General features: G+C 44.1%; 2 protein-coding genes and 1 pseudogene across 5 annotated transcripts in view; 1 reads left to right on the top strand and 2 right to left on the bottom strand.

The window, feature by feature from the left end:
• LOC135272661 (neuroblastoma breakpoint family member 4-like) overlaps positions 1–23,736 on the bottom strand; it is a 387,040-nt gene that overhangs the window by 199,240 nt on the left and 164,064 nt on the right. The gene's annotated exons all lie outside the window — the stretch shown is intronic.
• Positions 4,410–4,660, bottom strand: LOC110567747 (small ribosomal subunit protein uS14-like; annotated as a pseudogene).
• ABCA4 (ATP binding cassette subfamily A member 4) overlaps positions 15,953–23,736 on the top strand; it is a 131,916-nt gene continuing 124,132 nt past the window's right edge. For both annotated transcript variants that reach the window (XM_064371132.1, XM_064371133.1), the window contains exon 1: positions 15,953–16,139. In XM_064371132.1, coding sequence (XP_064227202.1) covers positions 16,074–16,139 — 66 coding nt within the window. In that variant the 5' untranslated portion in view covers positions 15,953–16,073. The remainder of the gene's footprint in view (positions 16,140–23,736) is intronic.

The following is a 23,736-nucleotide window of genomic DNA, read 5'->3' as shown; positions in this document are numbered from 1 at the left end:
GGGCCTCACTCCCAGAGGTTCCTATTGAGTAACTTAGCCATAGAGCCTGGGAATCTGTATGTTTAATGGCCATTCCAGGTTGATGCGGGAGGTGTGACACCTGCAGAAAGATTGCTGTAGGGTGCACTTTGTTTTTTCTTCAGTAGCTGAAGGAAACCGATGCAAGGGCTTAACAACCTACGCCATCATGGGAGTTAGCTTGCACTAGGCATGTCTTAGACTATTTTATTTAAAGGAGTTTTTTTTTTAACAAATGTGCTTGTACACCAAAGAACCTTATATGCCCCTTGGAGACATTTATTGCTGGCTGAAATTCAGTCTTGTAGCCAATGTTTTCAAATCCAATTAATTAAACTATTTTACCAAAGCTGTTGGGAATGTTTTCACAAATCTTGCCCTTTAATCTGAATGAAAATGGGATACAGACTTCACTAAAACAACTTCAAATGTAATTTGCAATCTAATCAAGAGAGATTAATATTAAATAATCTGACAATGTTCTCTACAGTGGGGAGCAGCTGGTAAACAATGCTGTGAAAGTGCTCAACTAAAATGGCAATCCAGGCTGAGAGCCTCTGCAGGGCAAGAGGAAGGAGGCAGAAGGCAGACCACCGCTTCTAGCACCCCTGCACCTGTGAGCTTCCCTGCTCCAAGGAAAGGAGCCAGTGAAGAGGACTCAAGGCTAGTGGCTTGCCCTTCTCTCTGCCTTTAAGTTTTCTAGTCTTTCCCCTCTTCACTCCTTCCTCTCGATTTTTTCTTTTTCTTACTTTTTCTCAGAAGTGTGAGTGAAATCTGTGCCCCAGATCCCTGAGAAGGTGGTTATTTCCCCTTTTATAAAGATGGCTGGGCGATGCATTTAACCTCCAGGCTCCAGTTCAAAAGGCCCATCTTCAGGGTTGAAAGAGCCTAGCAGTTTGCAAAACCAACCCGATCTTATCCTTTCTTTAGATGCTCACAGTGGTATTTAAAGTCTATTGTGATAATTTCTGAAACAAGGAGGAAATAGGAAATTAGTGCTCCTGGAACTGAACTGGAACCCCAAACTAGCTGCCAATATGTGGATGAATCACCAAAAGGTCTGGAAGCTATTTGCCATCTATCAGCACCGAGGGAGGTTAGAATGGAAATTGGCAAAAAAAACAAATGACTCAGTTTTCCTTTTTAGCAAATGCTAATTTACAGCTGCCTGTTTTCCCTGTTTTAAATAAAAGGGATGAAACCACAACTGCCCATTGGTAGTCTAGGATGAAGAGCTAACAACTGCTTCCTGCATTGGTGTCCATGGAAAACGGGATGCTTCCCTACTCATACGTGCACTGGGCAACCTTTTGCAGAAGCTGATGTACCAGGAAGGGGAGATATAAGTCAAAGAAAGATTCAACTATGTATTTCCTGCTTTATCAACGACTCATGTGGTGGGAAAGAATGAATAAAGCCTGTGTTTCCACCTCAACTTTTCTATTTGCATGCTATTTGACCTTGGCAGGTCATCCAACTTTTTGAGGGTTTTTCCTAATCAGTGAAATGAGAATAACTGCATCACAGGGCATTTGTGAAGGACAAGTGAGCTAGTGTACTGTTAATGCCTTCACAATTTAAGCCTATGAAAATGTAAAATTATCTTTGCTGCTGTGAAGGTATTTGGAGGGTGGCAACAGTTACTCAATCACAGAAATGAGGCAAGAGAGAGGAGTGGAAACTTTTCTTGCATTTAGAGAGGAAATAGTAAGTGTTTGAGTGAACATACCTGTTATCACAGATATATTTTTATATGTAAGAAGATGGACCTCCATTTTTAAAATTCAATCATGTCATCAATGATTTCAAGACATTAAGTAGTAAATGATCAACAGTCAAGATTTCTTATCAAAGATATAATACCACCATTTAACACTTCCTTTAGACTGAATACTGTGATAAGTGCTTCCTTTCATATAATCTCACAGTCCTCTGATGTAGGAGTTCTCAACAACCACTATTAACAACTCTATGCAACAGATATTATTATTCTCACTTTACATATAATGAAACTGATAACAATTGAATTTTTAAAAGCTTTCCCCATTTTATATACCTCATGAGCAATAGAATACGGTTTAAAACCTAGGTGTAGGGCCGGGCGCGGTGGCTCATGCCTATAATACCAGCACTTTGGGAGGCTGAGGTGGGTGGATCACGAGGTCAAGAGATTGAGACCATCCTGGTCAACAAGGTGAAACCCCGTCTCTACTAAAAAATACAAAAATTAGGTGGGCATGGTGGCGCATGCCTGTAGCCCCAGCTACTTGGGAGGCTGAGGTAGGAGAATTGCTTGAACCCAGAAGGCGGAGGTTGCGGTGAGCCGAGATTGCACCATTGCACTCCAGCCTGGGTGACAAGAGCGAAATTCCGTCTCAAAAAAAAAAAAAAAAAAAAAACCTAGGTGTAGCGCTAAGTGCGGTGGTTGACATCTGTAATCCAAGCACTTTGGGAGGCCAAGGCAGGAGGATCACTTAAGTTCAGGAGTTAAAGACCAGCCTGGGCAACAGTGAAACTTAAGCACAGTGGCATGTGCCTGTAGTCTTGGCTGAGGTTGAGGATTGCATGAGCCCAGGAGGTAAAGGGTACAGTGAGCCATGATCGTGCCACTGCACTCCAGCCTGGGTGACAGAGCAAGATCTTGTCTCCAAAATAAATAAATAAATACCAGGTGTGTCTGACTCTAAAGCTTATGTTCTTAACCACAGTATTAGTCTGTTCTCATGCTGCTAATAAAGACATACCAGAGACTCGGTAACTTATAAAGGAAAGAGGTTTACTGGACTCACGGTTCCACATGGCTGGGGAGGCCTCACAATCATGGTAAAGGAGAAGCAAAGGCACATCTTACATGGTGGCAGGCAAGAGAACTACCAAGCAAAAGGAGAAAAAAAATTTATAAAACCATCAGATCTCATGAGAATTCACTCACTATCATGAGAATAGCATGAGGGTACCTCCCACTGGGTCCCTCCCACAGCACATGGGGATTATGGGAACTACAGTTCAAGATGAGATTTGGGTGGAGACACAGCCAAACCATATCAACCACCACAATCTTAAAGAGAATGGAAGCCATACTATCTCTAGTTGGAACAGAAGCCCAGTCTCCGTGACAAGTTGACCTACCCTATTACTGACTAGCTACATGTCTTTGGGTAAGTAAATTCTGAGCCTTAATCTCTCCTGAGTTGAGGGGACATAATGTTTTCTAGCCTACCTTATTGGTAATTGTGAGAATCAAGTGAGATGGTACATATCAAAGTATTTTTGGATACCATAGAAAGGAAGGGCCTGATTAAGAGTTTCTTCAACTAGATAGGAATTGAGAGAAATTTTGGCAAGTAGTATAGGAAAAGCATTAATCTATCAGTAATAGTCTTTTTTTTTTTTTTTTTTTTGAGATGGAGTCTCACTCTATCTCCAGGCTAGAGTGCAGTGGCGCGATCTCCACTCACTGCAGCCTCCACCTCCCGGGTTCAAGCAATTCTCCTGCCTTAGCCTCCCAAGTAGCTGGGATTACAGGCGCGCACCACCACACTGAGCTAATTTTTGCATTTTTAAAGTAGAGACAGGGTTTCACCATTTTTGGTCAGGCTGGTCTCAAACTCCTAACCTTGTGATCCACCCACCTCGGCCTCCCAAAGTGCTGGGATTACAGGCGTGAGCCACCATGCCTGGCCGGTAATAGTCTTTTCATGATATAGTTGCTCATCCAAAGAAGTGTCTTCTAAAGTATGGCCTGCCTATTGGTGCTGCATAAGATGATTTTAAAAGGTACATAAAAAATGTATTTTAATAGCTCTGTGCTCTTTCTAGAAGTATAATAAATCTGTGATTTCCCAGATTATTATTTAGGGTTCAGCTAAGTATAAAAAGTGAGTCAAGTAAGGTGCAGTGGCTCACATCTGTAATCCTAGCACTTTGGGAGGCCAAAGTGGGAGGATTGCCTGAGCCCAGGAGTTCAAGAACAGCCTGGGCACGTGTTGAGACCCTATCTCTCTATTTTTTTTAAAGTGAGTCAATTGAAAATCAATTAAATATAATAAAGTGCAAGTGTTCCCTGGATATGGCAAATATAATAAAAGTGGAAGACAAATGATTCTAGGAAGCACTGACAAAAGCCTGCTGTGTTTGAAAACAAAGGCTTATCTCAGAGGCGTTTGTTAAGGCTCTCTCTGGTGATCTCTACTGATTTCATTATGTCTTCAACAACAGTAATAATGGTCAAAAATAAAGAGGTCTGTTGACATCCTTCCCCAAAGTGCACCCTGCGCCCCCACCCTATACTCTGGTTGAAAGCACCAACCCCATAAGGAAGGCAATGGGAGCCAAAGCGTTGTTTTATTCCTACCCTAAGAAATACAGTTTTTTGTGTGTGGGAGGGGTGGTTTAAAAATGTTTATCTTATGTACAAAGAACTATCATGGTTTTTCATGGTAGATGTCTTGGATAATCCTTTGAAGATCATTTAGTCCAACTTAATGAAACCTATATCCTTCGCGTACTGACGGAAACCCTGGCGGCACATATTGAGACCATATTTCCGGATCAAACTGTGCCAGTTTGAACAGACTCGACAAGAGCGAGAACCCTGGCCGAATTTTCACGGGTGGCTCCAGGACAGCTGCTGGTGACCCATCTTGCTCTCAGAAAGGCAACGAGGTAAAAGCAAGAAATACAGTTTTTTGGCAGGGCGTGGCGGCTCACACCTGTAATCCCAGCACTTTGAGAGGCCACGTCGGGTGAATCACAAGGTCAGGAGTTCAAGACCAGCCTGGCCAAGATAGTGAAACTTCGTCTCTACTAAAACTGCAAAAATTAACCAGACATGGTGGCAGGCACTTGTAATCCCAGCTACTCAGGAGGCTGAGGCAAGAGAATTGCTTGAACCTGGGTGGAAGAGGTTGCAGTGAGCTGAGATCACACCACTGCACTCCATTCCTGGGTGACAAAGTGAGACTCTATCTAAAAAAAAAAAAAGAAATAGTTTTTCATCCTGTATTACTTACAGGATCCAAACCATAACTGCCCCTTCTATACAGGGCACAAGTCTCTACTCTGAAAAGAGAATTTCTGAAAAGTTTTGATTGCAGCATCTTTCAGAGAGAAAGCCGAAGTGCTCTGGAAAAGGTTTGTAACAGCCTTGCTGGGATTAGATTCTCAGCCCAGGCCCAAGTATCTGCCATTCCCTAACTGCAACGCAGCTGCCAAAGGCTGAAAGCTAGCGATAACCATTTTACAGAAAGGTTTGTTTTGTGTTTGATAACAGGGCTTTCACTTAAGACAGTCTCTCCAGGCATTGTTGAGAAACCAGTGTTGACTTGACATGACCTCTAGAAAAGCAATGTAGCCTTCTATGTTATGGAACTTCTATGACCATGTCCATACTTTCTCTGAATCTAATCTAGCACCTTAAGCAGCAGAGAAAAATAAAGATGCATCACTGATTAAGGAAGAAGGCCCTTCGTATATTTACTTGAGGTGCTCCTGGTTTAATGCATCTCCCATCATTTTAATAGCTGCATCCAGACTTTTAAACCTCTCTAAGGTCACGTAGCTAAGTGGAAAATATGAGATCGGAACCTAGTTTTGTCTGGTTCCAATGACCGTGGTATTCCACAACATACAATACTCACACTCAAATCTTTATCAGTGAAGTGATATTGAGGATCATCACTTTCAAAATAATCACTTTCATAAAAGAATGAAGAGGATCAAAGTTTTTGCTTCACCTTCAGGGACAGAAACCACTTGCACACCATTTACCGGGGCTCCTGGGATGATTGCTGGGGTCCACTCAGGCCCCGTTGCTTCTGTGGCTATCCTTGTCATTGCTAAAATGACCATGTAGCATCCCACTGGGGTGGAGCCAGAAACGAGTCCATGGCAGGAATGAAGTCTGACACACAAGAGAGAGCTAAGGATAAGGACCTCTTCTCCATTCCACTTTCCAGCTCCAAGTGTGAAGAGAGGAGAGAGGGCCGGGGATGGTGTGAGCCACAAAGGAGGGAGGCGATGTGCAGCTGTTTGGAGAGAGCAGTCTCTCACTCAAGAGAGGTTTCTCTCCCTTTGACACATTTAGTTGAAGGAATCTGACAACAAACCACAGCTTTCTTTGTCAGGCTGAGTCGGCAAGAACCATGTGAAATATTTTCCCACGCTGCTTCCACCTCCTGACAAAATGCTGCCTAAGTAGTTTCCATTTTCCTTCTGTTTTCCCCACACTCCAGGTCAAATGGTAACTGAAGAACCGACGTCATTTTCGGTCATTGTGTGGTTTTACCATTTAGTGGATACATTGGAAAAGTGCTCCTCTTGATCATTTGTTCATTGCAAGATCGTACTGGGAGGCAAGCTCTGTACCTGTTGTTGACAGTTATTCAGGCACATGCAAGTTCCAAGTCTGTGGAGATCTCACTTCCCAACCTCCTGATCACAGATTCCTGTGGGCCAGGGCCAAGTCTTCCTTCAAAGGAAGGCAGTGTAAGGACAGACACACTTTCATACAGACACTCAAGTTATTCTCATTCATCTTAGTCATAGTAAATGCATCACTATGAAGAACTTGTGCTGAATTAATTTGGGTCCCTAACTCTAAAAAATTATTATTGGCACTAGAACATCTCTTTACCTCTGTTTTTTAAGTTTGTCACTGGGTTGTGTTGCTTGCTTCTGGCCGGAGCCTTTTGGAATATCTAACTTTTGATACACAACCACAGCCAAGCTTAGGATGCCCTGAGATTCAGAGTGACAGATCTGGCCCTGAGAATGAAGCTTCTCAGGTGTTACCATACTCTGTACTCAGCCAGCAATTCACTGCAGCTCATGTGATAACAGCGAGACTCATGGTCTGCTATGCAACACTTCTTGGCATCCCACTAAAACTCTGTTATCTGGCAAGTACTTTGCACTTAATGCCCAGAAAATGTAAAATCTCCGGACTCTTGTGGGTTTTCTGGGTGTCAAATCAGCAAAACTCTAAACAGCTCTGAAAGTGAGTGTATAAGATATGCCTGGAATAACAACCTGCCTGTCATTTTTGGTAACAACTTGATTTAGCTTTATTCTGCTAAAGCAGAGCCCATCACGCTGGGGTGCAAGGACTCCACCCTACCCCCATGCCTCCCTGGAGCCCATGAAGCCTTCCCAAAGGTGCCTGGCCAAGGTCGTTTATATGAATACATTCCCCAATCTTTAGTTTCCATATGTGTAGTCACCCCAAATAGATCTGCCTTTGACAGAGCTTGGGGTGCCAGAAGAAGCCCCAAAGCAGCTAAAGATTGAGAACAAAGTTGGTTCCACTGCAGGACCCAAACTCAACCTTGCTTTTCCTGGGCCCAGGAGACCTCTGAATGGATTCAGCTCTCCTGGGCCAGAAGAAACCCTACCTGGGAAAACATTTCCAGAAAGCATTGTTGTTGGTGTTAATTATTGGGTTAAACTGTCAAGCTGAGCTGAATACCAATACTCTACCTGTCATTTGCCAATGAATTAAATGAATATAATGGTGAGTGTGTCTGGGTGGGGAGGGAGAGGGAGTTGTCTATGAATAATTTGTCCCCCTAAGATCTCTACATGCAGTCTATAAGTTATTCTTCCATTGTAGATGACTGACTAAACTGCACTTTGCTTTAAAAATGATCAAAGGAGGGCAAAGGAAAGATGAGGCAATGAATCTGCACATAAGCTTTCTCATTATTATCTCACTTAATCACCTATTGACCTCCTATGCACATTTAAGCGGGACGTCTCAAGGATGAGCGCCCTCAACTCTCAGCCTCCATTACCTCAGTGAATCATACTTGCACTTCCTGGTCTCCTTCCCCGAAGTGTCCATGGAATACAAGTTGCCCCTTCCCATGCCCAGGGGCAATCCCACCTCTTCCACTTCCTTGGGGACCCCATCAAATATCCCCCAGTAACTTTAGCAACTCTCTTTCAACCATCTGTCTCCCACACATTAACGTGGTCCAATCTCCTCTGTCTTCAGGGAGACCTCCCCGACCCAGTGTTCTCATTCCTTCCCGCTGCTGTGGCCATCACTCTTCCCTTCACAGTCTGGCCACTGGAAAGAGTAGCTCCCATCTCCAGGTCTTGCTCTTCAACCCTCTGCTGTCTGGTTTCTGCCTTCCTTTAAAACTGTTCTCTCAGAGGTCAGTTGTCAAATCCAATGAGCAGCTTTCAGTCTTTATGCTTCTAGGACTTTCTCAAGCCATTTAGTACTTCAGACTGATTCTTCCTTCTGAAACATTCTCTTTCCGTAGATCCCAGGGCACCCCTCTTTCCAGACTTTTCTCCATCATCTGTAGCTTATCCACCTCAGCTTCCCTCACTGGGTTCTCTTCCTTCACCTGCTTAAAAAAAAAACAGACTATGATTGAAGTATACATACAGAGAAGTGCACAAATCATAAGTTCACAGGTTGATCATTTTCACAAACAGAACACTCCATGCAACTAGCACTCAGATCAAAAGATGATGTGTTTGCAGCACACTTAGAAATGCCCTTGTGCCCGTTCCAGCCACCAGGCCCCCCGAAGAGTACTGCCATCCTGACTTCAAGCATTAGAGATGAGTTTCGCCTATGCTTGAACTTTGTAAACGTAGGCTATGAGTGCTCCGCTAGGCTTCTTTTGCTCAGCATTATGTATGATAGAATTATTTATATTTTTGTATATGTAGTTTACTCATGCTCATTGCTGTGAGAGATTTGGGTGACAGAATCTACCATAATTCATTTATCCATTCTTCTGTGACAAGTATTTCCAGGTTTTGCTATTAGAAGGGATGTTGTGATAAACACTTGTGTACTGCCTTTTAAACAATCAATTCCTTAGATTTCAATCTTAGACCTTTCCCCCTACATAGACCCCTGGAATATTTGGAATATTTGGAGGAACTCTGGAATATCTGGAGGAGTTGATGGGCAAAGACTGCTTAGACATAAAGGCAGTAAGTCTCTTCTCATTCCCAAGAAAAGCTCATGAAAATGTTTAAGCGAGTATTGTTTTCGCAAATAGTACTATTTTCATAAGCTGAATTTCAATATCTACATGTTAATCCAATAGTAACAAGAATCTGAAGTCCAGAATTATTACAGGCAAAGTAAAATTAGTACCAGCTGATGTGCAAGATTTTTATAGGGGAAATTCAATTAGCAAAATAAAATTTATTTCTCAGCTGATGGGCCCAATGATTCCATAATATCACCGAGTCCTTTAGTTCTATTAGTTTGGTCATTAATTTCTGTTCCACAATAATTAGTGATAAGGGAACCTCTTTTACTGTGTAAATTTTCCTAGCAATGAAAAGTAGAAAATTGGGCATGCCATTCTTGCTACAGTGACCAGCCAAATCAAAGCAATATGCAACAGCTGCAAGCTCCATGGCTTACTAATAAGACCATGTCAAGTAAGAGAGCAGTCAAGATGATTGATTAATAAGTGAAATTGAGCTGTAGGCACTTTAGGTAAAAGTAAAGTTCTGGAATTATATTTGCATCAAGTTTGTAAAGTTTTTTTTAAAGTATTTTGTTATTCAATAATTCAGAAATTATTTTCATTTGGTATAATTATCAGAAAAAAGTATGAATTTAAATTACCTATGTAGTTGGTAAGCTATAGTAATAGATATTAATTTTATTCTGTCTTGAGGAGGTAGGGGGAAATGCCTTACCCCAAATCTTATGATTTTAAGTTTTTTATCCTCCAAAGATATTTTTAAATAGAGGATTTTGCAGATATTTTTTCTGGAAAAATTCCTCTTCTCTGTGCCAAATGGTTTTGAAATATCCATCACTTCTCTCTGATGGTAAACTATGTAACATTGCTTCTACTTTTGAAAACAAAGGCAAAATATTTTTACAGTTTCACTTTGAGGCTTTTTAGAAAGAATTCTGGTAATGCTGAGTGAATGATAAATAAATTTTAAACAAAAGGTTGATTCAAAACTGGAAACAAATACTTCACTTGATTCATTGGCCATAAAAGGATTTGGAGAATCAGCTAACATCATTTTAATGTTTTGATAATCTAGGAAAGTGCTTCCGTTCCAGCTAGTAATGTGCATTGGTTGATGTATTTTGAACTTGCCACACATATTCCTACTTGCCTCGACACTGCTTAGCAAGTTTGAAAACTTGTGAGCCTTTTCTTAATAGATGCGGAAATTGCTAATATTGGGTATTTTGGAGTTCTTTTACTTTCTTAGAAGATACTCATGACAGTATATCTCCTCTACTTGAAATTTTGCTGCAACTCCATTGGATTGTGTTAGTATTTATAATACTTATATTATTATTGCAATCATGGACCTACCCAGGAATTTTATTCAGATACATCCCAATAGGCTGCAAATAATTTTTTTCCCCCATGTGGCTTGATCCAGGTCATATCCTCTCCTTGATTAAGATAACTCACATAAGTCAGGAATCTTTTGGTAAAAATTATGGAAGCCAAATTTCAATTAATTTAGGCAAAAGGAGGTTTTATTGAAAGGATCAGAGTGTCTTACAGCTAACCTGCCTGAAAAGGAGAGGATCAGCTGTGTCCCAAGGACAGCTGGAACCAAGGACTTAGCTACAGCTGGGACCCATGCTCTCTACCTCTCTGTGTGTTCCCTTTATTCTCTGTTACTGCAGATCAGATTTCTCCTACTGGTGGGGAACACAGCCTCAGGTCCTCTGCTAGCCTATGTGGCACTTTTATGCAAATTAGAAAATGTGCTCCTCTGAGTGGATGAAGCCTCTCGTGGTTGCATAGTTTAATGAAGACACCTTTGTGAAATGAAAACGGTACCTCCTTTTCTAAGATGCAGCCCTATACCAGGGTCCCAGGCTTGTTTAGCAAAAACAAGTGAGATCCAGTCTCCAGTCTTTGCTTAGGCCCCTATGTAACACTAACTGAACCTAGTGACCCATCTCATTAAATATTATTGCATAAGCTGAGGAAATACTTATGTTATTCATTATTGGAGTTTCAAGTTTTAATTGCACAATGATTTAGTTTTGAGTTTGGTAGAAAGAAATTCAAATTTAAAAATCAGGTATTTTTTATTTTCCATTATGATGTCCCAAAACTGCCTTTATGCTTGTGACATAGATTCATAATGTTTTCTCATTCCACCTACAATCACTGTTTCAAAAAAATATATGTCTGATGATGTATTGGAGACATTCTATTTTCTTCAGCTTGTTGCAAGTGAATTGATGGTGATCTTTTGGTATTGGTTTTATTATCAAATTTATCTCCACTCCAAAATTAAGGCAATTTTAAACTAATTTTGTCTATATATTTTTCCATAGGTTTCTTTTTTGAGATGGAGTCTCGCTCTGTCACCTAGGCTGGAGTGCAATGGTATGGTCTCAGCTCACTGCAACCTCCGCCTCCCAGGTTCAAGCTATTCTCCGGCCTCAGCCTCCCGAGTAGCTAGGATTACAGGTGCCTGCCACCACACCCAGCTAATTTCTGTATTTTTAGTAGAGATGGTGTTTCACCATGTTGCCAGGCTGGTCTCGAACTCCTGACCTCGTGATCTGCCTGCCTCGGCCTCCCAAAGTGCTGGGATTACAGGTGTGAGCCGCCACGCCCAGCAGTTTTTTTTCCAAATAGAAACTTTAGAAATTATAAATTATTTCTCTCCATTACTGAATTTTTGTTGGCAGAATAACTGATGTAAGTAATAGAATGCCTCTTCCTAGTTCAACCCTCAGGAATAGAAGTGAGAAGATCTCTAAAACTTCACCATTTTCTTGACTTCTTTTTTTTATTTTTTTTTATTTTTGAGACAGAGTTTCGCTCTTGTTACCCAGGCTGGAGTGCAATGGCGCGATCTCGGCTTACCGCAACCTCCGCCTCCTGGGTTCAGGCAATTCTCCTGCCTCAGCCTCCTGAGTAGCTGGGATTACAGGCACATGCCACCATGTCCAGCTAATTTTTTGTATTCTTAGTAGAGATGGGGTTTCACCGTGTTGATCAGGATGGTCTCGATCTCTTGACCTCGTGATCCACCCGCCTTGGCCTCCCAAAGTGCTGGGATTACAGGCGTGACCCACCGTGCCCGGCTTGACTTCTTTATAGTTCTGACCATAAATGTGAAGTGATATGGTCTATCGCTTAACATCACAACTCTCAATGCATGTGCAGAGTCCTAGCTCAAAACTACTGCCAGGACTCTATCAATTTCAGATTTACCCCCATCAATTTGTGTTAATGGTGATAACTATGAGAATGAAATGTGCAGTTATCCTCAGTATCATTCTTGACTCACTAGGTATATTCTCAGAAATATATGAGAAAACTGAACACAGCTTTTAGTCTGACATAATTTTAAAACAACTGGAGTTACCTTGGTAGAAAAATTATATGCAATATCTATAATATTAAAGAGTAAAAAAAGAGTTAAATGTCCTTAATATTAATCATTAGGGAAATGCAAATAAAAACCACAGTGAAATACCATCTCGCACCCATTAGGATGGCTATGATAAGAAGAAAAACAGAGAGTAACAAGTGTTGGCCAGGATGTGGAGAAGCTGGAATCATCATGCACTGCTGGTTGGCATGTACAACAGTGCAGCTGCTAAGGGAAATAGTACGGTAGTTCTTCCAAAAATAAGCAGAAACACTATTTGATCCAGCAATTTCACTCCTAGGTATATACCCCAAATAACTAAAAGCAGAGACTCAAATATTTGTACACCTATGTTCACAGCAGCATTACTCACAATAGGCGAAAGGTGGAAACAACCCAAATGACCCTGGATGGATGAATGGATAAACAAAATGTGGTCTGTACCAACAATAGAATATTAATTGGCCTTAAAAAGGAAAGAAATTCTGATATATCTGCTATGGTCTAAATGTATGTGTTCCTCCAAAATTCATAAATTGAAATCCTAACCCCAAGATAATGGTATTAGGAGGTGAGGCTTTGGGGAGGTGATTAGGTCATGAGGGTAAGACCCTCGTGAATGGGGTTAATGCCCTTATAAAAAGAAGCCCAAGAGAGACCCCTTTTCCCTTCCACTGGATGAGGTCACAGCAAGAAGGTACCACACACATGTCAAGAAATAGGCCCTTGCCAGACACCGAATCTACTGGCACCTTGATCTTGGACCTCCCAGCCTCAAAAGCTGTGAGAAATAAATTTTTGTTGTTTATAAGCCACCCAGTTTATGATATTTTGTAATCTTTAAAGTTCATCTATGTTGTTGTAAGATGGCTTACAACAACATAGATGAACTTTAAAGATTATGCTTTTCTATATGATTCCACTTAGATAAGGTACACAGAGTAGTCAAATTCATTGAGACAGAAAACAGAGTGGTTGGCAGGGGGCTAGGGAGAGGGAGCACTGGGGAGTTAGTGTTTAATGGGTACAAAGTTTCAGTTTTGCAAAATGAAAGTTCTGAAGATGGATGGTGCTGATGGCTGCATAACAATATGAATGTATTAACACTACTCAAGGCTGGGCGTAGTGGCTCATGCCTGGAATCCCAGCACTTTGGGAGGCCCAGGTGGGCAGATCACCTGAGGTCAGGAGTTCGAGACTAGCCTGGCCAACATGGTGAAACCCCATCTCTAAAAGTAAAAATAAAAAAACACTACTCAATTGTACATTTAAAATGGTTCAAATGATAAATTGTATGACATGTATGTGTCAATCTCAACAAACAGATTTGTTCAAACAAGAACAATGGTTAGATGGGAATAATACTATTAGAGTATCATCAATTGAATATTAACGAAGTTAATATTCTCATAGTTTAACTTTCTCCTTTTTAGCTCAATGAAGCATGGACTATTTAAAAACTATGACAGGACATTAATTACATAGCTGATGTCTTTGGGAATTGGAAGGAGTCATATTCCTTCACCAGCTGTAGCTCCCCTTCAGCAACCTCATATACTCTTCAAGCTTATCTTTCCTGGGTCACCTGTTTAATCACTCCCAGAACTTAATCTTCCACCTATATGCTGATGATGCACAAAGCTATGTCTCCATCTCACAAGCTTATTCTTGACTCCAGACCCAAGTATTCAACTGCCTGCTGAATATGTGCAGTCAGATGTAATAGGAACTTCAGCTTCAACATATCAAATGCAAACCCCTGTTCTCCCCAACTGCCTCCTGCTCCCCACTGGCCTTCCTCTGGCATTCCCTTCTCAGTTATGAGCACTACCATCTCACTAGCCAGCCAGCCAAGCTAAATTCCATCTAGCTGACTTCTCCCTCTTCCTCACCACCCTCTTCCAGTAAGTCACCCAGCACTGCTGTCTCCTTCCTTCCTATCTCTCCAGTCCCTCCTTTCTCTCCAACAAGGCTGTCACTGCATTGCTCAGGCTCTCTGCCTCCCCCTAAACCACCCCTACATTGCTGCCAGGGTGAACTGACTACTCTTGGCAGTCCTGGATTAAAATCTTTCATCACCTTCTACATGATAAAACCCATACTCTTTAGCATGCAACAAGGTCTTAATGATTCTGCCAGAGCTTGCTTGGGGTTGGCCTGCACTTGTGGGCCATTCCAGTCACTTTGCAGGCGCTCAGTAAATCTTAGTTGTATCAGTCATCATCATCATCAATTTCACAGTCTGGTCCCTGTCTCCTTTTCCAGCATCCTCCATTCCTAGCCTTCACTCCAGCCATGTTTCACTTGTGGTTTTCCTGGGCAAGATAAGCTATTCTTCCCTGTCTTTGCAGAGTTTAAATGACTCACTTGTTCAAGAACCCACCGTTGTCACGTGGGACCCTGAGCAAAGTACTTAATCTCACTAGGCTTCACGTTCCTCATCTGTAAAACTGAGCAAATATGGACCTCACAAAATTGTAGTGAGGCTAAAATGAAATAACATGCAAAAGCAGTTTAGAAATCATAAACTTACTATAAAATGTTATTTTGTAATTCTGCAGGCTTGTCTTAAATGCCATCACCTTCAAGGAGTCTTTTTGCCATCATAAGCAGAAACCATCTCTCTCTTCTTGGAAGCCCCACCATGCATAGCCTGTGGGCCCTCATCATACTCTGAATTATTCGAGTTCAAGTCCCATGTTTACAACCAGACCATGAACTCCATGAAGTCAGCATCCATTCCTCTCTGTGCTTCTCCCTCCATCACTATTGAGGTCTCAGGGGTCTAGAGTCTTTCAAAGAGAACAAAGTTCTGAGATTTGAGGAGGCAGAGACAAAAAGTTCCATGGCGCAGTACCAGGGAGGTTTCTGTTTGTGGTGTTCCTTGGGATCACAGATCCCTCACCTGGTGATGAGTCAATCCAGCACCACCCCACTGCAGGGCTGGAATGACAGTCACTGGCCCACTTGCTGCCTCTCCTCATGCCCGCAGCCCTGTCATACATTGCAAGTCAATCACGGTTCTGCCTTGCTGAGCCTGGAGTGTTCCACTGCCTTTTCCATTACAGCCCCAGGTAGCCACTACTAGTTGATCAATTTTAGCCAAGAGATAAACATTATCACCCTCCACTAAGCTCAGAGACAACCCAAATAGCTGGCCTGAAGTCACTACAGAGCAAGATAAAGACTAAAAGAAGGAGAGATCACTTCAGCTCTGCCAAGTGAATTGATTTGACTTAAAGGGGCAGTCAAACACGCTGGCTACTGGCTCATGGCAGGCTCCTGAGGAGGACAAATGCCCAGCCTATATTTATGCAAAGAGATTTTGTTCCAAACTTAAGGAGATATCCAAAGACATCCCCCTCAGCAACCCCAGGAACTCCTCTCATGGAGGAGGGTGCCTGAGGGTCTTGGTTTCCCATTGTATCCCCCACCTCCATTTCCCTGGTGCCCAGCCACTTGTGTCTTTAGGGTTCTCTTTCTCTCCCTAAAAAGGAACCAACACAGTGTCGGCCTCCTCTCCCCAACAAAGGGCTTATGTGTAATTAGAAGGGATTATGCTTTGAAGGGGAAAAGTAGCTTTTAATCACCAGGAGAAGGACACAGCGGCCGGAGCTGGAGGCACTCTTAGAGGCATTTATGTCCTTTGCTGTCTGGGGGCCCTCAGCTCTGACCAATCTGGTCTTCGTGTGGTCATTAGCATGGGCTTCGTGAGACAGATACAGCTTTTGCTCTGGAAGAACTGGACCCTGAGGAAAAGGCAAAAGGTAATAGTTACTGTCTGTGGTTTAAAAATGAGGTGTGGAACAAATGAACAGGTAGAAAGTGTGGGGTGGTGTGGTGGGGCAAGGTGCGGGGGTTGTGAGCAGTCAGTGGGTTTGTTGTGGTTTAGCACCGAAGCAGTGTTTAGCTGGATGGTCGCTCTGTGGGCCCCTCTGACAATGCTCTTCGCAGGAAGATGTGCTTCTCTGTTCTCAGCCACATGAAAATCTTTTGCCCATCCTGTCTGTCAATTTATTGCCTGCCCGCCCCTCCCCCATCCCATTTTACACCTGCCAGTCCAGTCTACCTCACTCTAGGGTGTCCACACTGGGCAGTGGGAAGAACCCTATGCCCAGAAGAGCAGGCCAAAGGCAAACAAGAACTCCCTCAAATAGCTTCCCAGCTTAGTGAGGCTTTATTTCACTGATTCTCTGAGGCACATTGTTTTTTCACGTTAACATTTCTGAAATTGGGATGCAGCTCACGATTAAGTCACAGTTTAACTGGACACTCTTTTTTTCTTTCTTAGTGGTGCAGAAAAATAACAGTGCGTCTTACAATTGACTGCGTCCCAGATTCTGTGAGATGCGGTACATTATTAACCATCGCGCACATTTCCTGAACTCTTCCAATGAGCAGACACCAGGCTGGGTTAGACTGGAGACCTAAAAGCACGACACACATTCCACCCTGGACTGGCTTCTGTGCTAGCTGGGAAAACCCAAAGTATTTTTGAGACCAAGAGCAAAATAAAGTAGCATAGACAGAATATTCCATGAGAAGTGCAGGCAAGAGCTGCTGGAGATCAGAGAACGCCGAGGCTGTACATGTAAATGCCAACTGGTCTTGTTCACTTTTTCTGGGTGGGGGCTGAGTAAGGCTGAGATTAGGATGATGGGAGCTGCAAGCCACTAGAGAGCTCTGGAGGAAAGGGTGGGGAGAAGAGAACAGTATTTGCTCCAAAGCTCGGCTCAGAATAAGTTTATGTAGATGATGGTGCCAACTGGTGGAACCGGTGAAGGCCTATGAATAAGTGTCTCAGTGAGGGTCTCCCTAGAGTTTAGTATGAAAATGTGTTAGCTAAGTACAGAGCTGGTAACTGAGAGGGTAAGAGAAAACGCTAAGGTATCATGGAGGTAGCAATTGCAGGACAGAGCTCCCATCCCTAGGGCTGAGAGAACCAAGGGAAGAGAGAGGAATGATCAAGACTTGGAAACATAGATGAGAGGGCTGTGGAGCTGACATTAGGACTTGGAAGGAAGGGGTGCATCAAGGCTGCTGCTGGGTCTCTGAGCCTGGCCTCAGGCCAAGACCCCTGGGGAGAAAGCCCTGGCAGGCTGGTGCACGTGGAGCTGAGGGACAACAGCTTAATAACCAGCATAAAAGGGAGCAGCATGGGATATGCTTCAGCCATGCTTATGGGTGGCTTCAAAGCTTGTGTGTGGTTGACCCAGGACACAGGGAGGCTGCAGGGGGAGGTTAGACCTGGCTTGTCCAGGGAGCACCACTGTCCTCAGGCCGCTTTCCTCTGTCAGCGCTGGTGCTGAAGTAATCTGTTGTCCTCAGGGGCCAAGTATTAAGAGGTGTCAGAAACTCTGTCCTTTTTTCTAGGAGCTTCCCTTCTTGAAAATCCTGACAAAACTTGAGAAAGACTCATGATTAAATTTATTTATGTATTCATTCCTTCCTTCCATCAACAAATAACAATCTCCAGGCACTGTGCTAGGTTCGTGGGTGTATAGTAGCAACAAGACCTCCCGGTCCCTGCCTACAGGAGGCTTGGAGTCTATGGGTTGTGGAGGAAAATCCAGTATTTTATTGTTCTCTCTTTCCCACAAGAAATGACAATTCTTAGTTCATTTTACTCTCACTGTGCTCTTGGTTACCTTCAAAGGGGATTGCATGATAACTCAGGACCGTAGCTGCTGGCCTAAAATCATTCCATTCCTGTGGTGCTCATGTCGCTGTGACAGAGAATAACTGTTTTCAGAATGCTCTGGTGCCCTCCCTCTCAATCTGGCCTTGCCCTGGCGTGCCTTGGTGAGTCCTGCTCAGGGATTCTGCCTTTGCCACAGTGTGCTCCCAGGGAGATGCAGTCACTCAGGCTGAGGGCCTTGGCCGGGGCACCTCCTGGGGCTGGGTCTGGGCTGGGCTGGTGTTCACTGGATGCCGTCCTGATGGCCTGGAAATTCAGATTTCCGTCTGGCATGCCTCCTGATGGCTCCCCACCTGCGACCACATTCCAGGAGCTTCCAGGATGTCTGGGTAAGACGGAGGCACCCCCTGCAGACTCTCTAGCTCTGAGGCATCTGTGGCTCCTTCTTAAGCTTTTGGTTCTTCTGGAAATTTCTACCTCTAGAAGACGGTCTCTCTAAGAAAAGTATGACCACCCAGCCCATAATTCAGATCCCAGGTTTTTCCTCAAACCTCCATGCTTTTAGATGTTTACTCCTGCAGGCAGAGCAAGAGTAAAAACAGATACCAAATTTCCTCATTCCTCAGCTCCCAACTCCTCAGGGCATGAGATGAAAATCTTCAGCTTCTGCTTTCCTCCCTCTTCTTTCTCATTCCTCTGTTAACATTTGTCAAGTGTTACTAAGTGTCTGGCACCGTACTACGTGCATCACCTCCCTGAACCCTCCCAGCAGTTCCACAAGAGAGGCCTCTCGATGATCCCCACGGTACTGATGAGGTCACTGAGGCTCCAGAGAAGGATTAGTAACTGGTGGGGTTGGGCCTGGGATTCGCACCCATGCTGTGTGACCCAGGATAGGCAGGCATGGCCGTGACATCACACTGCTTCCGTGGATCAAGATCTATCCAATAGTCTGGTCACTGATATCACTAAGATAGAGTCGTCATATAATTTCTCATCCAATCAGGGCAGTTTTGAAAGTAAAAGGGAGCTCTATTAATAACTGCACTGGGACGATAAATGTAAACTACCACCAGCCCTGGCAAACTGGGATGTATGTTTGCCCTATACCAAGGTGAGCTAGACACAGCCACCGCCTTCATAGAGTTTAGAGCCAGACAGGAGCGGCTCCCATGTATAATTACTGCGCAGCACAATGTGGGGACCGTGGAGTAGAAGGAAGCATGGGTGAGAGGTGAGGAGGAGGTCTGGGAGCTCAGAGGAGGCACCAGGGTTGGAGAGGGTGGGAGAAGCCTTCCTAAGGAGTTCATCCTGGTAACAAGTGTTCCCAATGACGAGAGCTCTCTCCACTGCACATGACAAATACACATCTGCCCGTGTTGGCTGTGGACAAGGCACTGCGTCAGGGAGGGCTTACGAAGGTCACTAGCTAGGCAGGTCTCCTGGTATCATTCCCTCATCCCAGCTTCTGGGTTAGGATGGATATCTGGGGGAGGCCTGAGGACTCATGAAAGTTGGGCACTAATCATTTTTTGGACCCCACACCCCCAAGCACCTGGGACAGCTGTGGCCTTTGTCCTGGGCCCAGTATCAGGCTGAGAATGTGGCAGGTACAGAGAGGCTAGGCACCTACTCCAGTGTACCCAGGCTCTGGGTCATGTTTGTCAAGACTCAGAATCCTGTCCTGGTTCTCAGTGCAGAAGGAAGAATCACGGGGCTAATTTTAGGCCTTGGTTGCCTTCTGTTCAATTGAAAACAGAGCAGGAAGGAAGAAAATGTAACAGGCTCAGTTTTAAAACAACAAGCACAACTGTGCCCTTGCCAGAAACCCCTCCTCCCCATGTCAATTAAATGGTAAAGAAAGGAGTGGAGGTGAGAGAGGGAGAGAGAAAGAGAGAGGAAGAGAGAGAGAGAAAGGGAAGAAAGGAAAGGAGAAAAAGAAAGAGAGAGAGAAAAAAGAGAAAGAAAGGAAGGAAGGAAGAGAAAGAAAGAAAGAGAGGGAAAGAAAGAGAGAAGAGAAAAGAAAATAGAGAAAGAAGGAAAAATCAGTTTGGGAAAAAAGAATTTTCCACCAGCCTTCTGAGCCTTGGCTGGGCTTAAAGTTACAGACATGTGTAAGGGGCAGGGTGGGGGAGTCTGAGCTGCTGAGAAAACATGTTCTTAATTATACTGTGGAATTTCTCCCTGGGGTATGCCTGTGCACAGTTGAGCGTCAAGGACAAGGATGCCACTCTGGGGTGGAGGTGCTGAGCATGACTTTGGAAGCGGGCAGGAGAAGAGGCTGTTGTGAAGACCAGACCTGTCAGGCTAGGAAAAGAATGGCTTGTGGTCTTTGTGCAGGGAGTGACATGTGACATGCAGCACCTGCCCACCCTCTGAAAAAACAACACACTCTCACAGAGTTAGAACAACAGTGACCTCTCAACAAATATGTTTCAAAGATTACCAATCAACCATTACCTAGACCAGAGGTTCTCAGCCTTGGCTGCACATTGGAATTACCTAAGAAGCACTAAAAAGAGGAACCCTGATGTCTCTTGCCCCAAGATTCTGATGTAGTTGATCTGGGGCATGGCCCGAGACCCCCGGCATGTTTTCAGCTAGCAGGAGTGCTGACCCAGGTCAACAGGCGTGAGAAGTGCTGACCCAGGTCAACAGGAGTGATGATTTGAGTGGCGGGGACCATAGGCAGAAAACAACAGCCTAATTCAAGGATGCGAAGAGGGCACAGGTGAGGTAGGATTAGTCCTAGGGCCAGACAAAGAAGGAAGGAAGAAAGGAGGTGCTGATCCTGCCCCTACTCCTGAGAGGAGACCTCTAACTCACAGTGCCTTGTGGAGACCAGATTTTTCAAAAACACAAGATGACTAAGTGAGGGAGTGGGTGGATGCAAGAGTGCCTGACAAGCCTTGCAGGGGAGGATGACAATGCACTAGCTTGGTTTATAAATTTTACCCATGGGACAGGCAGGCCAAGCTGGCTGGTCCCCTCCCTGGTGCATACCCCTCCCTCTTCATGTATGAGCAGGGGACAGTGTGTGGCTGGTTTCTCAGGAAGCCCCATGGTTCCAAACCAGCAACTGGGCAGTTCTGAATCCAGAAAGGCGGGGAGATGAAAGTAAGTAGAGGACAGGCCTACAGGGTTGCAGATCATCTTAATTATACCTCCTTACTCGTCTGCCTTTGCATCATCCCTGTGACCTTGTGACAACCCTGTGAGGCAATAACAAATGGCTCATGTTTATTGAGTGTTACCTCACGCCATGTTGTGGTTTCGTGTTTAACACAGTTGTCTCATTTCATCCTCACGACTGCTCTGGCAAGTAGGTCCTGGTACCACATCCATTTCACAGATGAGACTGGGTGCCACAGAGGGGTTGAGCGGGTTGACCAAGGTCACATAGCTAAGATGGAACAGACTGGATAGGAACCCCAGTACTTGGCCTCAGAGTAACCTGCTCTTAACCCTGAGTGTACACTGTAGGAAAAAGAGCAGTCCATTTCAGAGACAAGAAAACTGGGACTCAGAGGTTAAGCAAGCCCCAGAGTGGTTGTTAACCCAGATCTTCCCACTAACTCCCAAATCAGCATCAGAGTTTAACATACCAGACCACTCCCAGACAGATGTTGCTGCATGGAAGACAGCCGATATACTTGGTAGAAAGCCAACATGGCAAGCAGTTGTCTAAAGGAGTCAAATGTGTTGATTTGAACTGGATGTCTCATTTCTTTGATGAAGACAACAGGAACAACTTCCGTATTTCATCATTTGCTCCTAGCACTCAACGTTGCTATCTTGCCAAACCTGTTCCCCAGCCTTACCCACCGATGGAATGATCCAGAATGGAAGACAAGACACTAATGTACATGCCAGTGGGGGAGGCTGTTTCTTAAATCTACAGACTGTTGGTGACCTGAGCCCCATGTCACCAAAGCCTTTCCTGGAGAAGCCTCCTAGACCAGTCTTGACAAAGGCTCACTCATTCCATGGATATTTATTGATACCTATTATGAGTCCTGCCCCATGTGGGGTGCTGGAATCATAGTAGTGACAATGACAGATGAGGTTCCTGCCCTCAGGAAGCTCACTGCCCTTGAGGGCTGCACTTACTTGGAGGAGTAATGACCCTGAAGTGAAATGAGTGTTAAGAAGGGGTAGTCCAGGCAGCTGGGGGACAGTTGTGTGTGGTCAGGGACCAGGATGTTAACGACAAGACAGGGCTGGCTAGGGAAGAGGCCCAGCCTGGCTAACCTCGATCTGCCTGCACTGGGGGGACTGCAACATTTCAGTGGCTGGCAAGTATGTGTACAGTCAGTCCTCTTAAGGCTGGGTAGGAATTGCCCAATATCGGTATTTTGCCATCTTGTAGGGGAAGGTGTACAAGGTCCTCTCAAAAATGATTGCTCGGGCTGGGCGTGGCGGCTCACGCCTGTAATCCCAGCACTCTGGGAGGCTGAGGCAGGTAGATCACCTGAGGTCAGGAGTTCAAGACCAGCCTGGCCAATATGGTGAAACCCCGTCTCTACTAAAAATGCAAAAATTAGCTGGGCGTGGTGGTGCACACCTGTAATGCCAGCTACTCTGGAGGCTGAGGCAGAAGAATCACTTGAACCCAGGAGGCAGAGGTTGCAGTGAGCCAATATTGTGCCATTGTACTCCAACCTTGGCAACAGAACGAGACTCCATCTCAAAAAAAAAAAAAAAAAAAATCAGTGCCTCATAGAAAATCTATTATTTTCTTCCCATATCGTGTGCATGCATGTGCATGCTTCCTCCAACACATCCTCCCTATACGTATTTCGAGTAAAACATCTTGTAAAAAGTTACAACTACATAATCACCACCTGCCCCTAAACAGTTTTTGCTTTTTCTTTCTTCAATGGATGATAATTTTCCCCCGTCAATTTATTTTCTAGTTTCTTATAATCTGGTCACCAGCAGACTGCTTATTAAAAAGCAGAATATGGCTTGTCCTTATTAGCAGGAAAGGAGCATTTACTGAGCCTCTGCTGTGGTGACTCTTATTTTGCTGAGAGCCTATTTACATTTCCTTTAGAGGAAAACAACAAAGGGTTACATGAAAGACCATGTGAATAGCCCCTAGCTGATCTATTAAACTTGCTATTCCCCAGCCAGCTGCTTAAGATCTCCTTCAGATCTTATGTGTTTCCTTCCTCAGGTCTCTAGAGTAAGGGTTGCATAGTTCTCCTGTCGAATTCACATGTCCCTCTCCCTCTTCCCCTCCATAATTCCACATCTCCAACCCCCACACCTATGTGCAATGCCACAGGGTGTGGACTGCCACAGCCACTGGATCTGCTTTTAGAGTCAAGAGTCCTTAAGCTCTAAATGGAACCGAAATTTAAATACCAACTTTCAACCATATGTTGATATCAGCAGCCTCTTCCAGTATAAAAACCCATGGCAGTGTGCCCTGCTTTGTTTCTTTAAGTAACAGAAACTGTTGAAGGAAACATGTTGGTAGACCAGATTTTTGTTGGCTTTGCTATAGATCACAGTCATTTATTTGCTCATTCATTCATTCAGTGACCACATTTGCAACATCCACTATGTGACAGAAGAAGGCAAAGTAATGGGAAGGGGCAGAAAGGACATTGACCCTAGAAACAGGAGGCTGGATTTGGGTTCTGATGCTGTCACTGCTGATGTGACACTGCACAGTCACCTCCCTTCTCTGTTCCTCTTTCCTTATCCACAGAGAGAGT

Source organism: Aotus nancymaae, unplaced genomic scaffold (assembly GCF_030222135.1).
Source record: "Aotus nancymaae isolate 86718 unplaced genomic scaffold, 86718_ANA_hifiasm-v0.15.2.pri h1tg000122l, whole genome shotgun sequence".
Classification (NCBI taxonomy): domain Eukaryota; kingdom Metazoa; phylum Chordata; class Mammalia; order Primates; family Aotidae; genus Aotus; species Aotus nancymaae.
Note: the sequence above shows the minus strand (reverse complement) of the source record. Positions and strands in the feature narration are given on the sequence as shown.